The sequence below is a fragment of the Colletotrichum siamense genome (genome assembly GCF_013390195.1).
Source record: "Colletotrichum siamense strain Cg363 chromosome Unknown KSG_Cg363_contig03, whole genome shotgun sequence".
Taxonomy (NCBI): domain Eukaryota; kingdom Fungi; phylum Ascomycota; class Sordariomycetes; order Glomerellales; family Glomerellaceae; genus Colletotrichum; species Colletotrichum siamense.
Genome location: NW_023501016.1, coordinates 3,909,886 through 3,924,372, shown reverse-complemented (window position 1 = coordinate 3,924,372; position 14,487 = coordinate 3,909,886). Strand labels below are relative to the sequence as shown.

The 14,487-nt window shown below is 56.3% G+C and overlaps 4 protein-coding genes across 4 annotated transcripts; 2 read left to right on the top strand and 2 right to left on the bottom strand.

The window, feature by feature from the left end:
• Positions 1-1,910: 1,910 nt before the first annotated feature.
• CGCS363_v005029 (uncharacterized protein) lies at positions 1,911-2,663 on the top strand (the record flags this gene model as incomplete). The annotated part of the gene is made up of 1 exon (XM_036636878.1): positions 1,911-2,663. One exon carries the CDS (start codon positions 1,911-1,913, stop codon positions 2,661-2,663), a length of 753 nt encoding a protein of 250 aa, XP_036497534.1.
• A 784-nt stretch (positions 2,664-3,447) lies between these two features.
• spb1 (AdoMet-dependent rRNA methyltransferase spb1) lies at positions 3,448-6,202 on the bottom strand (the record flags this gene model as incomplete). The annotated part of the gene is made up of 4 exons (XM_036636877.1): positions 3,448-3,566; positions 3,622-4,056; positions 4,114-5,959; positions 6,035-6,202. The coding sequence occupies 4 exons, from the start codon at positions 6,200-6,202 to the stop codon at positions 3,448-3,450; spliced, it is 2,568 nt and encodes an 855-aa protein (XP_036498059.1).
• A 603-nt stretch (positions 6,203-6,805) lies between these two features.
• On the top strand, positions 6,806-9,391 carry cdt2 (Cell division cycle protein cdt2; the record flags this gene model as incomplete). Its single annotated transcript, XM_036636876.1, has 5 exons — positions 6,806-7,486; positions 7,536-7,637; positions 7,689-7,818; positions 7,866-7,976; positions 8,025-9,391. The coding sequence occupies 5 exons, from the start codon at positions 6,806-6,808 to the stop codon at positions 9,389-9,391; spliced, it is 2,391 nt and encodes a 796-aa protein (XP_036497539.1).
• Positions 9,392-10,269: 878 nt separating this feature from the next.
• HMX1 (Heme-binding protein HMX1) lies at positions 10,270-11,730 on the bottom strand (the record flags this gene model as incomplete). The annotated part of the gene is made up of 1 exon (XM_036636875.1): positions 10,270-11,730. The coding sequence occupies one exon, from the start codon at positions 11,728-11,730 to the stop codon at positions 10,270-10,272; it is 1,461 nt and encodes a 486-aa protein (XP_036497540.1).
• Positions 11,731-14,487: the final 2,757 nt, after the last annotated feature.

The following is a 14,487-nucleotide window of genomic DNA, read 5'->3' as shown; positions in this document are numbered from 1 at the left end:
CCATCCTCTCACCGTCCACAACGAGCACAAGCAACACACCAGCATCGCATCGCATCCTTACCGCCAACTGTGGGCTCCACCTCCACTCTTCCGTGCCATCATCTCGTCCGATGTTGACGACGACGGACAAGCCGGCGCAAACACTATTTCCACACTCTCACCAACACCACCTCAGATCAGACCCTGAGAAAGCCGGCGCCGCCCCTGCCCCTCGCGCCAATCATCAGCCGGTCACCCCCAGATACCTTACCCACACGCCTCCCAGTCCAGTCCAGTCCCCTAGTCTGGTTGCTGCCGTCACCGAGTCCTCCCATCCCCGTCCCCCGTCCCCCATCCCATCTTTGTCCAACTCTCACGCCTCCCTGGCGAAACACCCATTGCGCGCACACTCGGTCAAGCAAAAGTCATGAAGCCTTACCTGACTTACCTGACCTGCGCCAACGACTAACCTCCCACAACCTCACTTTAGCCACTTCCCACCTTTTTAGCTACACTATCAACGGGATGGCAACGCGCTATCCCAAACCTACCGGCCAGCCTACCGACCGGTCTACCGTGCCTTGGTGCTTGGCTGATACCTATTCTTTTTGATTCCTGACTACTTGCGAGACGTCCGCCGACTATATTGGCCGCATCTCTCACGCCTGTCCGCACCGCACCTCTTGTCCATGTGTACTTCCCTCAGCTGATTTCCTCACCCACGGACCGAGTGGGAAGTGGACGGGAAGCGGTAGCGGTACACAGGCACACACACTACACACACGCAGCACAGCACATCACAGCACACACACACACACACACACACACACACACACATACATCGCGTCCACCGACTCGCCTTCTTTTTTTTTTTTTTTTTTTCTTTCTTCTGGTGGTATGCATGTGTGTGTGTGTGTGTGTGTGTATGTTCTGCCCTCTCCTGCCTCACCGGATTGGCGTGCCGTGGGTGCAGACGCGATCTCAACCCAAGGAGCGGTACGGTACGGTACGGTGACCTGGTCACTTTTTTTTCTGATGTAGGTACCCTCTCTCGGTTCTGCCCCTGCTGCAGCTAGTAGCGTGTACAGAGGTACCCTCCGACCTCTCTCATTCCGCTTCTCTCTTCCCTTTTTTTTTTTCTTCCTTGCTCCCCTTCCTTTCCTATCAACCTAAGTACCTGTCCCATGGGGTGGGCGCCCCGTCCATTTTCAACGTCAAGGAGGAAGGGGGAGGGAAAAAATAACAAGGGACCATTTACACATACATAAGCCTCCGTACACTCTGTGCACATTAGCCAGAGTATATTAAACCCATCTGGCATCCCGTCAAGATCCCGTCACCAACGTCTCCTCTTGTCCGCTGTCCGCCTCTCCCGTTGTCTCCAAGCGGAAGAAAAAAAAAAAAAAGACACAGCCCCTGGTCCGAGTAAGGTACCGTACCCTTATTCAGTTGGCTGCCGTCTTTGCTTCTCCGACTCCATCTATATGCATGTCGGGCTCCGCGTGTGGTCCTGCTCCTCCTTCTCCTCCTCGTCCCGCATGTCGTCCTTGCCTGATCCGCGTCAGATCTGTGCCTCCAACCATACTTCTCTCAAATTCTCTGTCAACTCTGAGTCGTTCCAGGGCCTGAAGACACATCGCAACCGCCACTTGCAGCCTCGTCGGACATCGTGTTATTAGACACTTCCACACGTGAGGTTGCAGGATTGGGCCGCTCTGCTATCTGTCTTCCCGACTCGGTCTCATTCTGACGCTTTAGTCGATTGTCCCGAACCCGTCTACCCACCCTCGTCGCCCCGTCTGTCATTCGTTATTTGACGTCTCTTGACCCGGCCGACACACAACCGACGAGCCGATCAGAAAAAAATCGAATTCCGAATCCCTCTCGGTACTCTGCCACAAATCAGCAGCAGCATCCTGCCCCGAGACCTCATGGCCTACCATCACTCAAGCGGCTCATCCGCTGGCTCATCGTCGTTCCAGTTCCAGTATGCACAGGTAGGCCACTCTTTCACCGGGCATCCAGGTGCACCGCAGCTCAACGGGCCTCCTCTGCAGCCGTTCCAAGAGTCTCAATTCGACATCTTCGAGTGGTATCCAAAGTTCCAGTCTTGCCTACGCTATTTTCTGGATCACGCACAGTACACAGGGCCCATTCAGGCAGTGGCTGCCTTCGTCAACATCCAGCTGCCCTTCCAGAAGCCGCACAACCCGGTCCTCTCTTCAAAGCAGACCGGGCCCTCATCCCCTGCCGGGCCCGGGCCTTCAACTCCGTCTACCGCCCGGGCAGCTGGGAAGTTGCCGCTTGGCGCCCAGTTACCGTCAGCCACCTACACGACACTGACGCCGTATGTTCGCCGACTGGTGGCCACCGGCTTCGACTATCCCGCCGTGTTACACGGCTTCTTTGGCGACGACTGGATGGCCGGCATTGGGCCCATGCACGAAGCCGAGCGTCGCAACTACATGTTCGCAGCCAAGAGCGAAACTTGGCTCAAAGTCAAGACGCATTACGACATGGACGGCGAGCAGCAGGTCCCCTTCCTCAGACCCCTGCAAAACGTCACCGAGAAGGAGATCCAAGGCGCAGAGTCCAGCTGGAGCGAGTGGCTGGCCATGCAGGATTGGATGCTGGGTCCGCGAGCCCCTGACCAAGGACCGAGGATCAAAGTAGAGGACGAATAGACGGGCGCGAACAGACTCTCCTCTCCAACCACACGATGGCCGGAGAAGCGTACGAATCGATGTACTCACACGACGGAGCGGCAACTTTGCATTTACGGCTTGCTCGCAGAAGGAGAAACGGCGTTACTTGGTTATTATTTTTCATGGGTTCTTTGCGGACGGCGGTAAATACCGAACACTTGTACGATGTCAAGATGCAGGGGAACACCTCGACGAGGGGGCTAGACGTTCCTGGAAAAAAAGACGGGAGGTTTGCGTTTGTTTCTGCGCGTCGTCCATCCATCTTGTTCAGGATGCTGTAAAGTACGAACCATGGTGCCTGGCATAGGGTTTTTGATTGTTTGTTATTTTGGCGGCGGCATTTGTCCTTTTTACTTATGATTCCCTTCATCCGTCGATAGAGGTACGCTTTTCAGGGCAGCGGGATGAGTTATCTAGTTACAAGACTTATGATAATGTGAAGTATGATTATATCCCAACTTGCTCGACTTGGCAGCATTCAAGAACCTCTCACAACATGCATGTCTTGAGGCCCTCAGAGACATGCTTCGTCCACGCACTGTCGTCCATCCCATCTCGTGGACATGACGATTCAGATGATCACCCAGAGACACGGCCAGGGTCTTTCGAACGAGCAAGACAGACAGAAACAGAAACACAATCGTCAAATACTCGTGGTGATGTCTTTCCGTTCCCATATTTGCTTTTTGATTACCATGAACTCTATCATTTTCCTCGCCATCTAAGATTCGGGGTATGATTAACAAAACAACTGCAGCGACGACTATTTCTTCTTCTTGGCTATCCTCTTCTGCGCCCTCAGATCCTTCTTCATTCTCGAGTCCACAATGGTGTAGCGTCCCTTGACGCCCTTGGGACGACCCTTGACACCACGGTTGACACCTGCAGCAGCACGTTAGCGACGCAATTTCTGCAGAATTTCTGAAGAAAAACTCACCCTTGGCGATGACGAGCGTCGGCTTGGGCCTGCGCTTCACCTTGCCGGCCTTGGCCATCATCTTGGCGATGCTCTCCGCCTTCTCCTTCTCCGTCATGCCCTCCTCGTTGGCGAGCAGGTCCGACTTCTTCTTGAGCTTCTCCAGGCGCTGCGCGGCCTTGAACTTCTTGCGCGCCTTGGCCTCGCGCACCTTCTTGATCGGGCGCGCGTTGTACGCGCGCAGCTTCTCGCGGATCGCCGCCGCCGCCGCCTTGGTGATGGGTTTGTGCGGCTTGTCGTGCCGGCCCTCGTCGTCGATGAACCAGTCCGGCAGCCCATCGCGGTCCTTGAGCGCGTGCTTGTTGAAGCCGTCGTCGATGACGTCGTGCTTCGTCTTTTGGCCCGTCGCGAGCTGGTGCGCGAGCGTCATTGCCTCGGCGGTGATGATGTCGATGTCTGGCGGAGGGTTAGCATGAGTTCTGGGGGAGGGGTGATGGGAGAGAGAGAGCTTACCTAGTCTGCCGTCCGCCTTGCGCTTCTCCTGGTTCTCCCAGTCCTCCTCGTTGTGCTTGACAACCTCGAAGCCGCCGTCGTCTTCGCTCTCGCTGGACTCGTCCTCCTCTTCCTTCTCAACAGCCTTCTTCTTGTCCTCCTTGGCCTTCTTCTTCTCGTCCTTGGCCTTTTGGGCCTTGGACTCCTTCTTGGCCTTCTTAGAAGGCCTGGCCTCCTCCTCATCGGAGTCGGCTCCGTTGGTGTATTCGACGCCGTCCATGCCGTCATCCTCGGGCTCGTCGAGTACGCCAGGAATATCCTTGAAGATGTCCTGGCTGAAGAAATTCCTCGCGCGCTTCGACAGGTCGCCGTCTTCCGCGGTGTTGTCCAAGTCGGTGACGAGCGGCTTGTCGCCGTCGTCCTCGTCCTCGTCAGAGTCGTCGTCGCTGCCCAATTCGATTTCAAACTCCTCATCGCTGTCACTCTGCTCGTCGGCTGAGACACCCTCCCACTCCTCGTCGTTGTGCTCCTCACGCGCGCGCTTGGCCCGCCATTTGGCATCCGCTGCCGACTTGCGCTCCTTCCACTGGTCGTACATGCCGTCCAGCTCACGCTCGAGGCGGTCCTCGGCCTCGTCTTCGCTGTCGTCGTCGGACCCGTACGAGATTCCGGAATCCTGCTCCTGCTTCTTCTTCTCGTTCTCCTTGAGGATGGCCATCCTACCCTTGGCGATCTTGTTCACGCCGCCGGCCTTGTCGACCGTCTTGAGCGCGAACATGGAGTCCGGGCCGAGGGGTCCGGACTGCTCCATACCGATATCCATGGGCGCCACCATGTTGAGCTGCATGCGCACGATGTCCTTCTGCTTCTTCTCGTTCTCTTTCCTCCTCTCCTTCCTCTTCTTGGAGTCGTCCTTGTTCTTGAGCGCCTCCAGCTCCTCCTGGATCCGGAGCTCCTCGTCCATGTCCTCGACCTCGGCCACCTCCTCGCCAGCGACCTGCTCCTGCAGAGACTTGGCCTTCTCCGTCTTCTTGGTGGGGAAGCCAAAGATCTCGCGGACCTTGAGACGCCACTTGAGCAGCATCTTAAACTCTTTTCTTCCAAGAACCTTCAAATCGGCGCAGCACCTGCGGATCTCCTCGTTGGTCTCGGGGAGCTTGTCCAGAGCCGCCAGCGCAACGTCGCCGTTGTTCGGCTGATCGAACGACAGCTGGTTCGCGCTGCCGAGGATCGCAATCGGGTCAACCGTCTGGATGAACTCGCTGGCCGAGACGGCCTTGAACTGCGTGTAGTCGCCCTCCTCGTAACCCTCACGCTTGCGCTTCTTCACCTCGGGGTTGTACACCTTGGCCTCGTTGTTCGGCGCCGCGTCCTTCAGCTCGGCGAAGACGGCGCGGGGGTCGAGGAACCGGGGGTCGATGCGCTTGGGCGCCTTGTAGCCCTTGCAGACGACGAAGATCTCGGCAGACACGTTTCTCGACGACGGCGGCTTGGTGGCCTCGACCTTTGTGAAGAGCTGGTTGAACACCCACAGCAGCGGGTTGTAGTCCTTGGAGCGGAAGACCTTGGTCACGAACGTGCCGCCCTCGACCAGGAACTCCGTCGCCAGCTTCATGGACTGCAACACCAGCTCGGCCTGGTTGAAGGAGTCCTGGTTCCAGGCGGTACCGACGTTGGGCGCACCATCGTGGAGGACACAGTCGGCCTTCCAGGTCTTGAGGTGCGAGCGGATCGTGGCTCGGCATTTTTCGGTGGTGATATCGCTCTGGAAGGTAATGACCTTGGGGATCGGCTTGATGGGGGCTAAATCGACACCGACGATCAACGCGCCGACGGGACATGTCTCGGCTGCGACTTGACACCATGACTAGACATGCGCTTGTTAGATACTGCACGCAAAAATGACATTCGAACATGTTTTTTCTCGCGAAAACAAACTTACGCCTGGCGCAGCGCAAAGATCGACGACGACCCTGCTCTTCTCCAAGAAGCCATACTTCTTGTTCAGCTGGATCAGCTTGAACGCAGCTCTGGCACGGTATCCCTTCTCCTTGGCAAGCTTGTACCACTTATCCAAACGTCCTTTTCCGTGCTTCTTCTGGATTGCCATCTTGTCGAACGGGGCGGCGGCGACGGCGGAACTCGAGAGAAATCCAAACTTTTGGGCGTACCGTCCGTCCGCTTCGCTCTGCAGTGAAGAAACCGACCCTTGAAGAAAGGCCCCCGCCGCCTGAATGGCCAAAAATTCTCGAAATTTTTGAGACCCGATAACGGTCACGTGGAGATAATGCGAGCGAGGTGGGTCGTCCCTGGCCTGGAGCTTTGACATGCGGGCCCTTCTCATCTGATTGGACCCGCGAATCCGGAGTGGGAAACCACCCAGAAATCAATTAAACAGGAACCCCGGCCACGGGTGGGTCTTCCGCGTCGACACGCGCGCGCGCGCGACACCATCGCGCGTTGAGGGTACATTTTTGGTGGTTGAATCTGGTAAAGACCCGACGTCAGACACGAGCTCGCCTCCTCCGCCCCATCCCTCAGGCCCTGCCATTCACCACCCCAGCACACAGTCAATCTCACGATTGAAGCTTTCTTCCCTAGACTCTGAACGACAGATTTTACGCTGGAAACACTCTCTTTATTGTCCGTTGTTTGTTTACTTTCAACGTATACCGACGACTTACACGAAAAGCCTAATAAATCCACATTCGTCATGGTTTACCACGGCGGCATGGCCAGCCCGCCGCCGAGCGATGGTCTCGTCCCCGCCTCCTCGCCCACGCTCCCCTCATCACCACCCCCGCGAAACATTCGAAAGGAGAAACGCAAGGCCATCCTGACGCCTCGGAAGTTCACGCGGTTCTTCACACCGCGCGGCATGTCCTCTCAGAGCTCGAGGCCGGTCCTCGCCGAGATGGGCGGGCCTGCGATTAACGCACAGCAGACGCCACCACGATCCAGTCTGGGAGCTCCGGAACCGATTTCACCGACATCGACTTCGAGCCTGCTGTCGCCTTTTGGTAGCGAGGACGGGCCAAAAAAGAGGAAGAGGGGCGTTGTTCATGCGATTCCCATGAAGTTGCCGCTGCCGGCCCGCGGATTGAGTACGAAACTGTCAAGAACACAATTGGAGGATTTGGAGGACGATGAGGCGCCCCTTGGTAGAAGTCCTCTCGCGAGGTCACTGTTGGAGAATGTTGAGAACGTGGAGGACCAGGCGATTGGTTCGCCTGATGTGCACTCTCCCACTGGCCCTGAGCTGCCGCCCTTGGGAAGAAAATATCCGACTGGACCGCAGACATCACCGGATGAGTTTGCGCGGAAGCTCAGCTCCTTGACTGCCAGCAACTTTGCGACTGCGGCATACGAGGGTCTGAGGCCAAGGTCTACCCTGGTGCGTTTAACGCTGTTTCTTAGAGATTGCAATTGCTGACTTTGATCAGATTGATTATTTCAAGTGCAACCGCGCGGGTGTCCAGGCGTCTGGAAAAGGAAAGCCGCTGTCGTCTCTTACAAAGCCCCTTCAGCCTTCCAAGGAGAAATCTGTAAGTTGAATCACCCTGGCGACATGAGAGCCAAGAGCTGATCGACCACAGCCTGAACCGCCATATCGCCCACAGCCTGTGATAAAACTTCGCAATCGCGGATTCGAGGCTCAATTGCTGCTTCGCGAACAGGGAAGCACCCCCCGGCCAGGTCGGCAACATCTCGAGTATCCTGCATTTGGTGAGTTTCTTCTAGGCCTGCTGGTTTCCTTTTCTAATCATACCCAGATTCACGAGCTACAACTGCATCTTTCTGGAGCAAGGGTACTGATACACACATGATCAACGCGCATCTGACTCAATCGAATACTATTCCTTTCAGTCTGGCGAGCTGTCACAGTAAGCCCCCCTCATTTATCTCGAATGCAACGAGTCTAACTTTTGCAGATGCCCCTCTTACAGCAATCGGCGATGAGGAGGGTTTCATCCGCTTCTTCGACACCACCACAACTCAAGCAGGAGAGACCCCCAAAGCCAAGGTCGACATCATCATGCAGGGCCATGAAAATGCCATCATGGACCTCGCCTTCTCAGATGATGACCTCCGCCTCGTGAGCGCCTGTGGCGACCGCTCCGGCAAGATCTTCGACGTCATGACCCAGTCCGTCGCCGCCGAGCTCAACGGTGGTCATTTCCAGTCAATGCGCCGCGTCGAGTTCCAACCAGGGAGGGCGAATGGAAGCGTAATAGCAACGTCCGACCGAGACGGCAAGATTCAAATCTGGGACCTCCGCTGTTGCGCCGCCCCGGCCGCCGCCTTCTCCACCCGCGGCCCGGAAGGCGTCTTCCACAGGAATCGCAGCCTCTCGCCCCTCTGGGCGCGAACAACGAACACCATCGACGGCGCCCACGCCCGAACCGTCGAGGGTATCACGTCGCCCGCGTCGGTCACGGCCCTGCAGTACATGCCCCCGGGCCGCGAGCACCTCCTCCTGTCCGCCTCCGAAGCAAATGCCTGCATCAAGCTCTGGGACACCCGCTACATCACACCCCGGAACCGCCCCGACGCAACTCCCCTGGCGGTGACTGCCGAGCCCGCAACCCACCGATGGCGCCCCTACGGCCTCACCTCGCTCGCCCTCAGCAGCGACGCCGCCCGCTTATACGCCGTCTGCAAGGACAACACCGTCTACGCCTACTCCACCTCCCACCTCATGCTCGGCCACGCTCCAGAACTCTCCGACCGTCCTCCGCGTCAAAAGGCCGGCACAGCCGCGCAAGGTCTCGGGCCCCTGTACGGCTTCAAGCACGACATGTTCCACGTCAAGTCGTTCTACGTGCGCTGCGCCGTCCGCCCCGTCTCTATAACCGGTACTGAACTCCTGGCTGTCGGAAGCGATAAGTGCGCCCTCCTCTTCCCGACCGACGAGCGTGCGATGAGAGAGCACTGGGACACTCAAAGTCACCTCCCGGCCGCTGCCGAGCCCACAACCGCCGCCGCCGGCGGCAACTCCAAAGCGACGACCGGCCAGGTGCCTATCGTCAGAAACGGCACGCCCCTGATACGCGGTCACCGCCGTGAAGTCACGGGGCTGAGCTGGACCAACGAGGGCAAGCTCGTCACCATCTCGGACGACTACATGGCGCGGCACTGGCAAGAGGGCGACGACAACAGCGTCGACGCCGCTAACGGGTGCGGTCCGGCGTGGGATCTCCGCACAGGCGGGGAGTTTGGAGGAAGACGACACATGTCTGGGTATGCCGACGTCTCGGAGGACTGGGACATGGACGATGACATGCATTCTGAATGCTGAGCGAGCGGCGTGCTTGACCCTTTTGACTTATGACACTTACGAAGAAGGATGGATGGATGATGGTTTACTCACCACGCCACGAGAGGAGAGGAAAAGTTTTCTGGCTTTTGTACACACACTGCATGCGTTTTTTATTTGGTGCATTTCAGGACACCGCAGGTTTGGCACTGGCATCGGCATTGGCATTAGGAATACACTAGAGATACCTTTGGTTCTGTTTGTCTTTTATTTCTTCGGTAGACGACTTGGTGGCCTCGTTGGCAATTATAATGAGACAACGTCATCACAACTTGTGGTTGACTGTGAGGTGGTGTGCGTGATGGCTAGTAAGCAGATCTCTCACGGAAGGTGTCCTCGCTGTCGCTGTTGTTGGGGATAGATAGGGGCGTGTTTATGACACCAATTCAAAGAAACGAAGAAGATCCCGAGAGGGAAAAAAAAAGAAGTGTTACAGAAAACGAGAACGGCAAAAGGATCAACTCGAACCCTCAAGCTCCCACGGGAGGACCGTAGTCACCAGGGCGCCGCGCATTGCGCTTGTCCTGACCGCTGGGCCACTGGTCCACCTAGGGTGCTTGCTGGCTAATGAAAGAGACTTCTTCAAATACCCCGGTGTCTTGGAAGTCGTGTGTGAGATGATGTATACGCTCTACAGATTACGCGAATACGTAGGTTATGAGGATACTTGATTCGTCACCGGTGCTCATCTGGCGCCTGACTTTCTGGATATGCTCTACCCACCTGCCGTTCACACATGTCTGACGAAAACCCGCCAGACCAAAACTCCAGAAAGCAACTAGGGGGTATCGTATATCTATCCCATGTGGTATCCTGAATAAAAACGCTCTTGAACGCCAAGCTCGTCATGCAATGCATCGTCATAGTGCCATCTCATCACCCTCCACCGGTAAGCCCTTATCTACAGGTCTCGTAGCAAAGAAATATATGCCCACAATCGTCGCTAGTACCGCCACAAGAACGATGTTGGAAAATAGAGCCGTAGACGAACGTGAGCCGGTTAAAGATTTGGCCATGGGCAGTTGTGAAGTAGCCGCACCGTATGTCGAGGGCGTATTGCCGGTGCCTTTCCTGTCAGGGATCGGTAGCTTCGCATCGAACTTCATAGATCCAGACGCTGGACAACCGGCTGGCGCGTAGCCCTCCAAGTTGCCTGCGCCAGAGATCTCTCCCATTTCGGACTTTTGCTGTCTTGCGTGCTTGCAAAGCCAAGTGTTCGACCTTTCGCCATCCCCCGACTCTCTTTCAGATGCCTGCGTTTTTCTCTCGCGGGCCACCACCACGCTGTCACGCAGACGGTGACCAGAGCCAAGTGGTGCCCAGGAACCCATGCCAGCCACATCATCCAAGTTTGTATCGCACACGTTGTCCAGTTGGCTGACGAGAAGCAGCATGTTGTCAAAGATGCAAATGGCCTCTTGAATGATGTCGTGCCTTTCCCGCGGCGTACACTGTGCCTCGGATTCTGCAAGGCGTTTCTTAAACTCCTTTTTGAGATCCTCCCCGTCGAGAACAGTGGCGAAGTGAAAGAAGCTCAGTGGAAGCGTGTGCCGCGCATGCTTTGCCCCAATTTCCAGCGTTCCAGGCTCGCCTCGCAAAAGATCAATAGGTCTTGTAGGAATGGCTCCAAGTGGATCGATCTCTTTTGGTTGCCGTGGTTGACAAGTCGTTCCGAGAGGCGGAATCGGCGATGGCACTTGCTCCCAAAAGTCAGAGCCTGCAGACTCGAGCGTGGCCCTGATGAACCTTCCACCGGCGAATAGTGCCATGAACAGGATATAGGAGTACGAGAGCACGGTGTGGGGCTTCTTCTCGATGGTGCGCTTTGCATGCCTTGTGAACTCGGCGAGACGCCCCGAGCCGGAGACTGTCTTCAGTTGTTCGTCTACCATCTCAGGGGACCATCCAGTCAGGAAGCCAATGTCTGAGCGCAACCGATCAGAACGCATAAGCTCTGACAAGTAAAGCGACTTTAATATCGAACGCATGTTTTTAGAGGCATTGACATTATGTATCGACCCGGGTTCGTCGTGGGGAACACGAAGTAAGTCGTCGAGCACGTTGCTTCCATCTCGTGACTCTACCGGAACGGAATCCACAATGTCTTTCCATACTGATTCGAAAGCGATGTAGATAGGTGCAATATGAAGGAGGCCAGACACGTAGATGGAGGGGTCGGCAGAAAGGGGAGGGATCGCCAGCGGGAGGCGGGCGATGATCAGCTTGTTAAGCTTCGCGTGGACGGAGCGAGTTGCGGCGGCGATGGACTCGGCCAGGGGACGTTGGATTTCTTCGGCCGGCGGCGCTGATGTTGGAGCCATAATCACGGCGTCGCCGTGGCGTTTTTTTTGCAACAAAGCCCCCGGTGGAGGAGTTGCGGCGTTGGACGATAACTTATAGGAAGCGTGTGGGTTGCAGATTGGTAGCGTAGGTTGTAGGTGTGCAGATCGGTCTCGAGAAGTACGACGTCGTCCTCTGACAACGCCAGGTAATATCTTCTCGGGAAGACAGGTTGTTGCCAGGAAAAGTAACAAATGTTTTGATTTCGAAGAGGTGTAGGTATCGAAGGAGAGCGGTTGGTATTGTGGTGGTTCAACGACAGAGGATGTGGCTTGCTTTGGATAAAGGCAGGCCAATGGTAGTCCTAGAAGACTTGGTCCTCGCCGCTCCTTACTGCTCTGGGTGACTTGGAGGTGTAATGCAAGAAAACAAGACAGACGGAGCGAAGGGAACAGACGTGGATGAGAAACCAACTGGGAGCGGCAGCCGTAGCGTCGATCCTTGGCAGACGGTGCGGTCCAGTGATCGGGTTGCCTCTTGTCTTGTTCGCTCCCGCCAAGGCATGGAAAAGCTCGAGACCGACGGGCCAGTAAGAACGAAAGTAGGTAGCTCAGAGAAAAGGAGGCAGCGATGGTGCCAGGAGAAAGTACGGGTGAGGGAAAGAGTGAAGGCAGCAAGAGAGAGAACAAAAGTGAGAGGTTCTGGATTCCCGGGGTTAAGGTAGAGAAAGGTCACCCGGGGCCCGATGCGATGCGCGCGAGATGGGACCAGGACTCTCTCGGCCTGGCGTCTGTTTCTGCGCCGGGTTTACAGGGGAATACACCGGGATATTCCACATGCGTATTTGACAAGGGGAGGAAAGAAATAGTGTCCCAAAAAGAAACCGGACAGGAACAGGGCCAACGGGGTTGGAAAAGGAGCTAGCGCTGGTATGGCAGGAAGCATGAGGCTACCTTGCGCTCACGTTGAGTTGTGCGCCTAAACCGTGGAGCAGACGTGGGCGGGCAGAATATATCCAGCGAGTTCGGTCGAGGTGATTCAGATGTTTGTTTGTGCTGGCTTGTCGAGGAACAAAAGTGCGCTCATGTCTCTCTTGTCTGGCAGAAGTGCTATTCCCAAGTTGACGGAGCCACAAAGGTCTCGTCGACTTTCTTTACGGCCAGAGTTTAGCTCCCGTGGGCCACTCCCGCTTCAGACCAGCTCCCAAAGACGGGACGGGGTCCATGACCAACGACTTCACTGCCACATTCTGGAGAGCCCCCGATCCGCTCGGGGGGCGAACTCGATCACTCACTGCTGATCGCACACTGACCATTCGACGACTTGAGGATCAGAAAAGAAAAGAAAAAAAAATTGGGAAGAGGCGACAACATGCGCGCGCGTGGAATGAGTGAGCAAACTGACGAGGATCCACGCCCAGGGAAACCTTGAAGAGGGGGACGGGGACACTGAGAGAGGAGAGCGGGGGAATGGCGAGGGGGGCCTGGAAAGTGACAGCGACAGCGGATGGCCGACCCGACATGTTCAGGTTCAAGTTCAGGTTCAGGGGTCTTGAGAGGTGCCATTGTGCGCGGTCTGGCCCCGTAGGGCCACTTTTTCCCATCGGCCTGGGCCTCTCTGGAACTTTGTGCCACTGCGACTCTGCGCCGCTGCACTGGAAGACACAGCAAAACACGCTGGACACGGCAGGCAAAGAATGGCCCTGTGGCGTGGCTTGCCCAGAGAACCTGGAAGCTGGGAGAGACAGCCCCAAGGAAGAAACGAGACCCGAGACCTCACCTAAAAGTAGCGCCCCCTCTGCAGAAGGAAGACTCTCCCCCATCAATCGGCTTTTTGGCAGGCCATCACCCACGGTTGTCAAGCCACTGCTTCTGCCCAGCATCGTCCACACTGATCGGTCCTACCTACCTATCTTCAAGCTGCACTTCCCCAGAAGGAACCTCTCAAGCCCGTGCTCAAGAAGGTCGCTGACCTTCAGCGCACTCTCCATCGTCACCAGCACAGATCTGTCTGCCCCTGTTACAACCGTGCTACCACGTAAATAACACTCGAAAGGCTTAAACTCAACATACTTTCAGCGTTCCCGCAACTCTATCAGCGCAGGGGGGAGCCCAGCAAACCTTCGCCTTTGGTGGAGTTGACGACAGAAAAAAAAAAACACCAGCACGGAGGACCACAGGCCAAGGGAGGCGAATCCGGTTGCGCGGCTCCTTTCCTGTCGATCGGACCCCGAAAGGAGCAAACATCGTCTTTTGGAAAACCGGACCATGGAATTCCCAGAAATCCCGTCTCATGCAGGCCGTCCCGCCCTCGGCTGTGCCCTCTTCTCCTTCCTGGGCCGACTGGCGTGTCAATAATCTCGCTCGCCCTCGGGCAGCCAATGACCCGAAGCGCTCCTCGTGTTCTCTCCGCTGCGCGACTTGCAGATGCCCACTGCTCATCGTGTGAAGCTCCCCCGAGTCTTCCGTTGGATTGCGCGCTGCGTGGTACTAGTGGATGCCAAGATGGATTGCAGCAAGACAAGCGTGTAGCTGGGAGTGCCAAGCTGCTTAGATGTGCCGCTCACTTTCGATCCAGCTCACCTGACAGACAGTCCTTATGGAACACACGCGATGCAAAGTAATTGAATTATCAACCAAAAAGAGCAGATACTTGGTATCGTGCTCGTATCAGCGTTCCAGGAGGTAACCTGATCCTGGCATACGCCCGCCTAACGCCTTGTCTATGCATAGTGGTGCCGCCTAGGGCTCTACACGGCGGCCTTGCTCGTGCCTCTTAATTAGCATTGACAAATATTT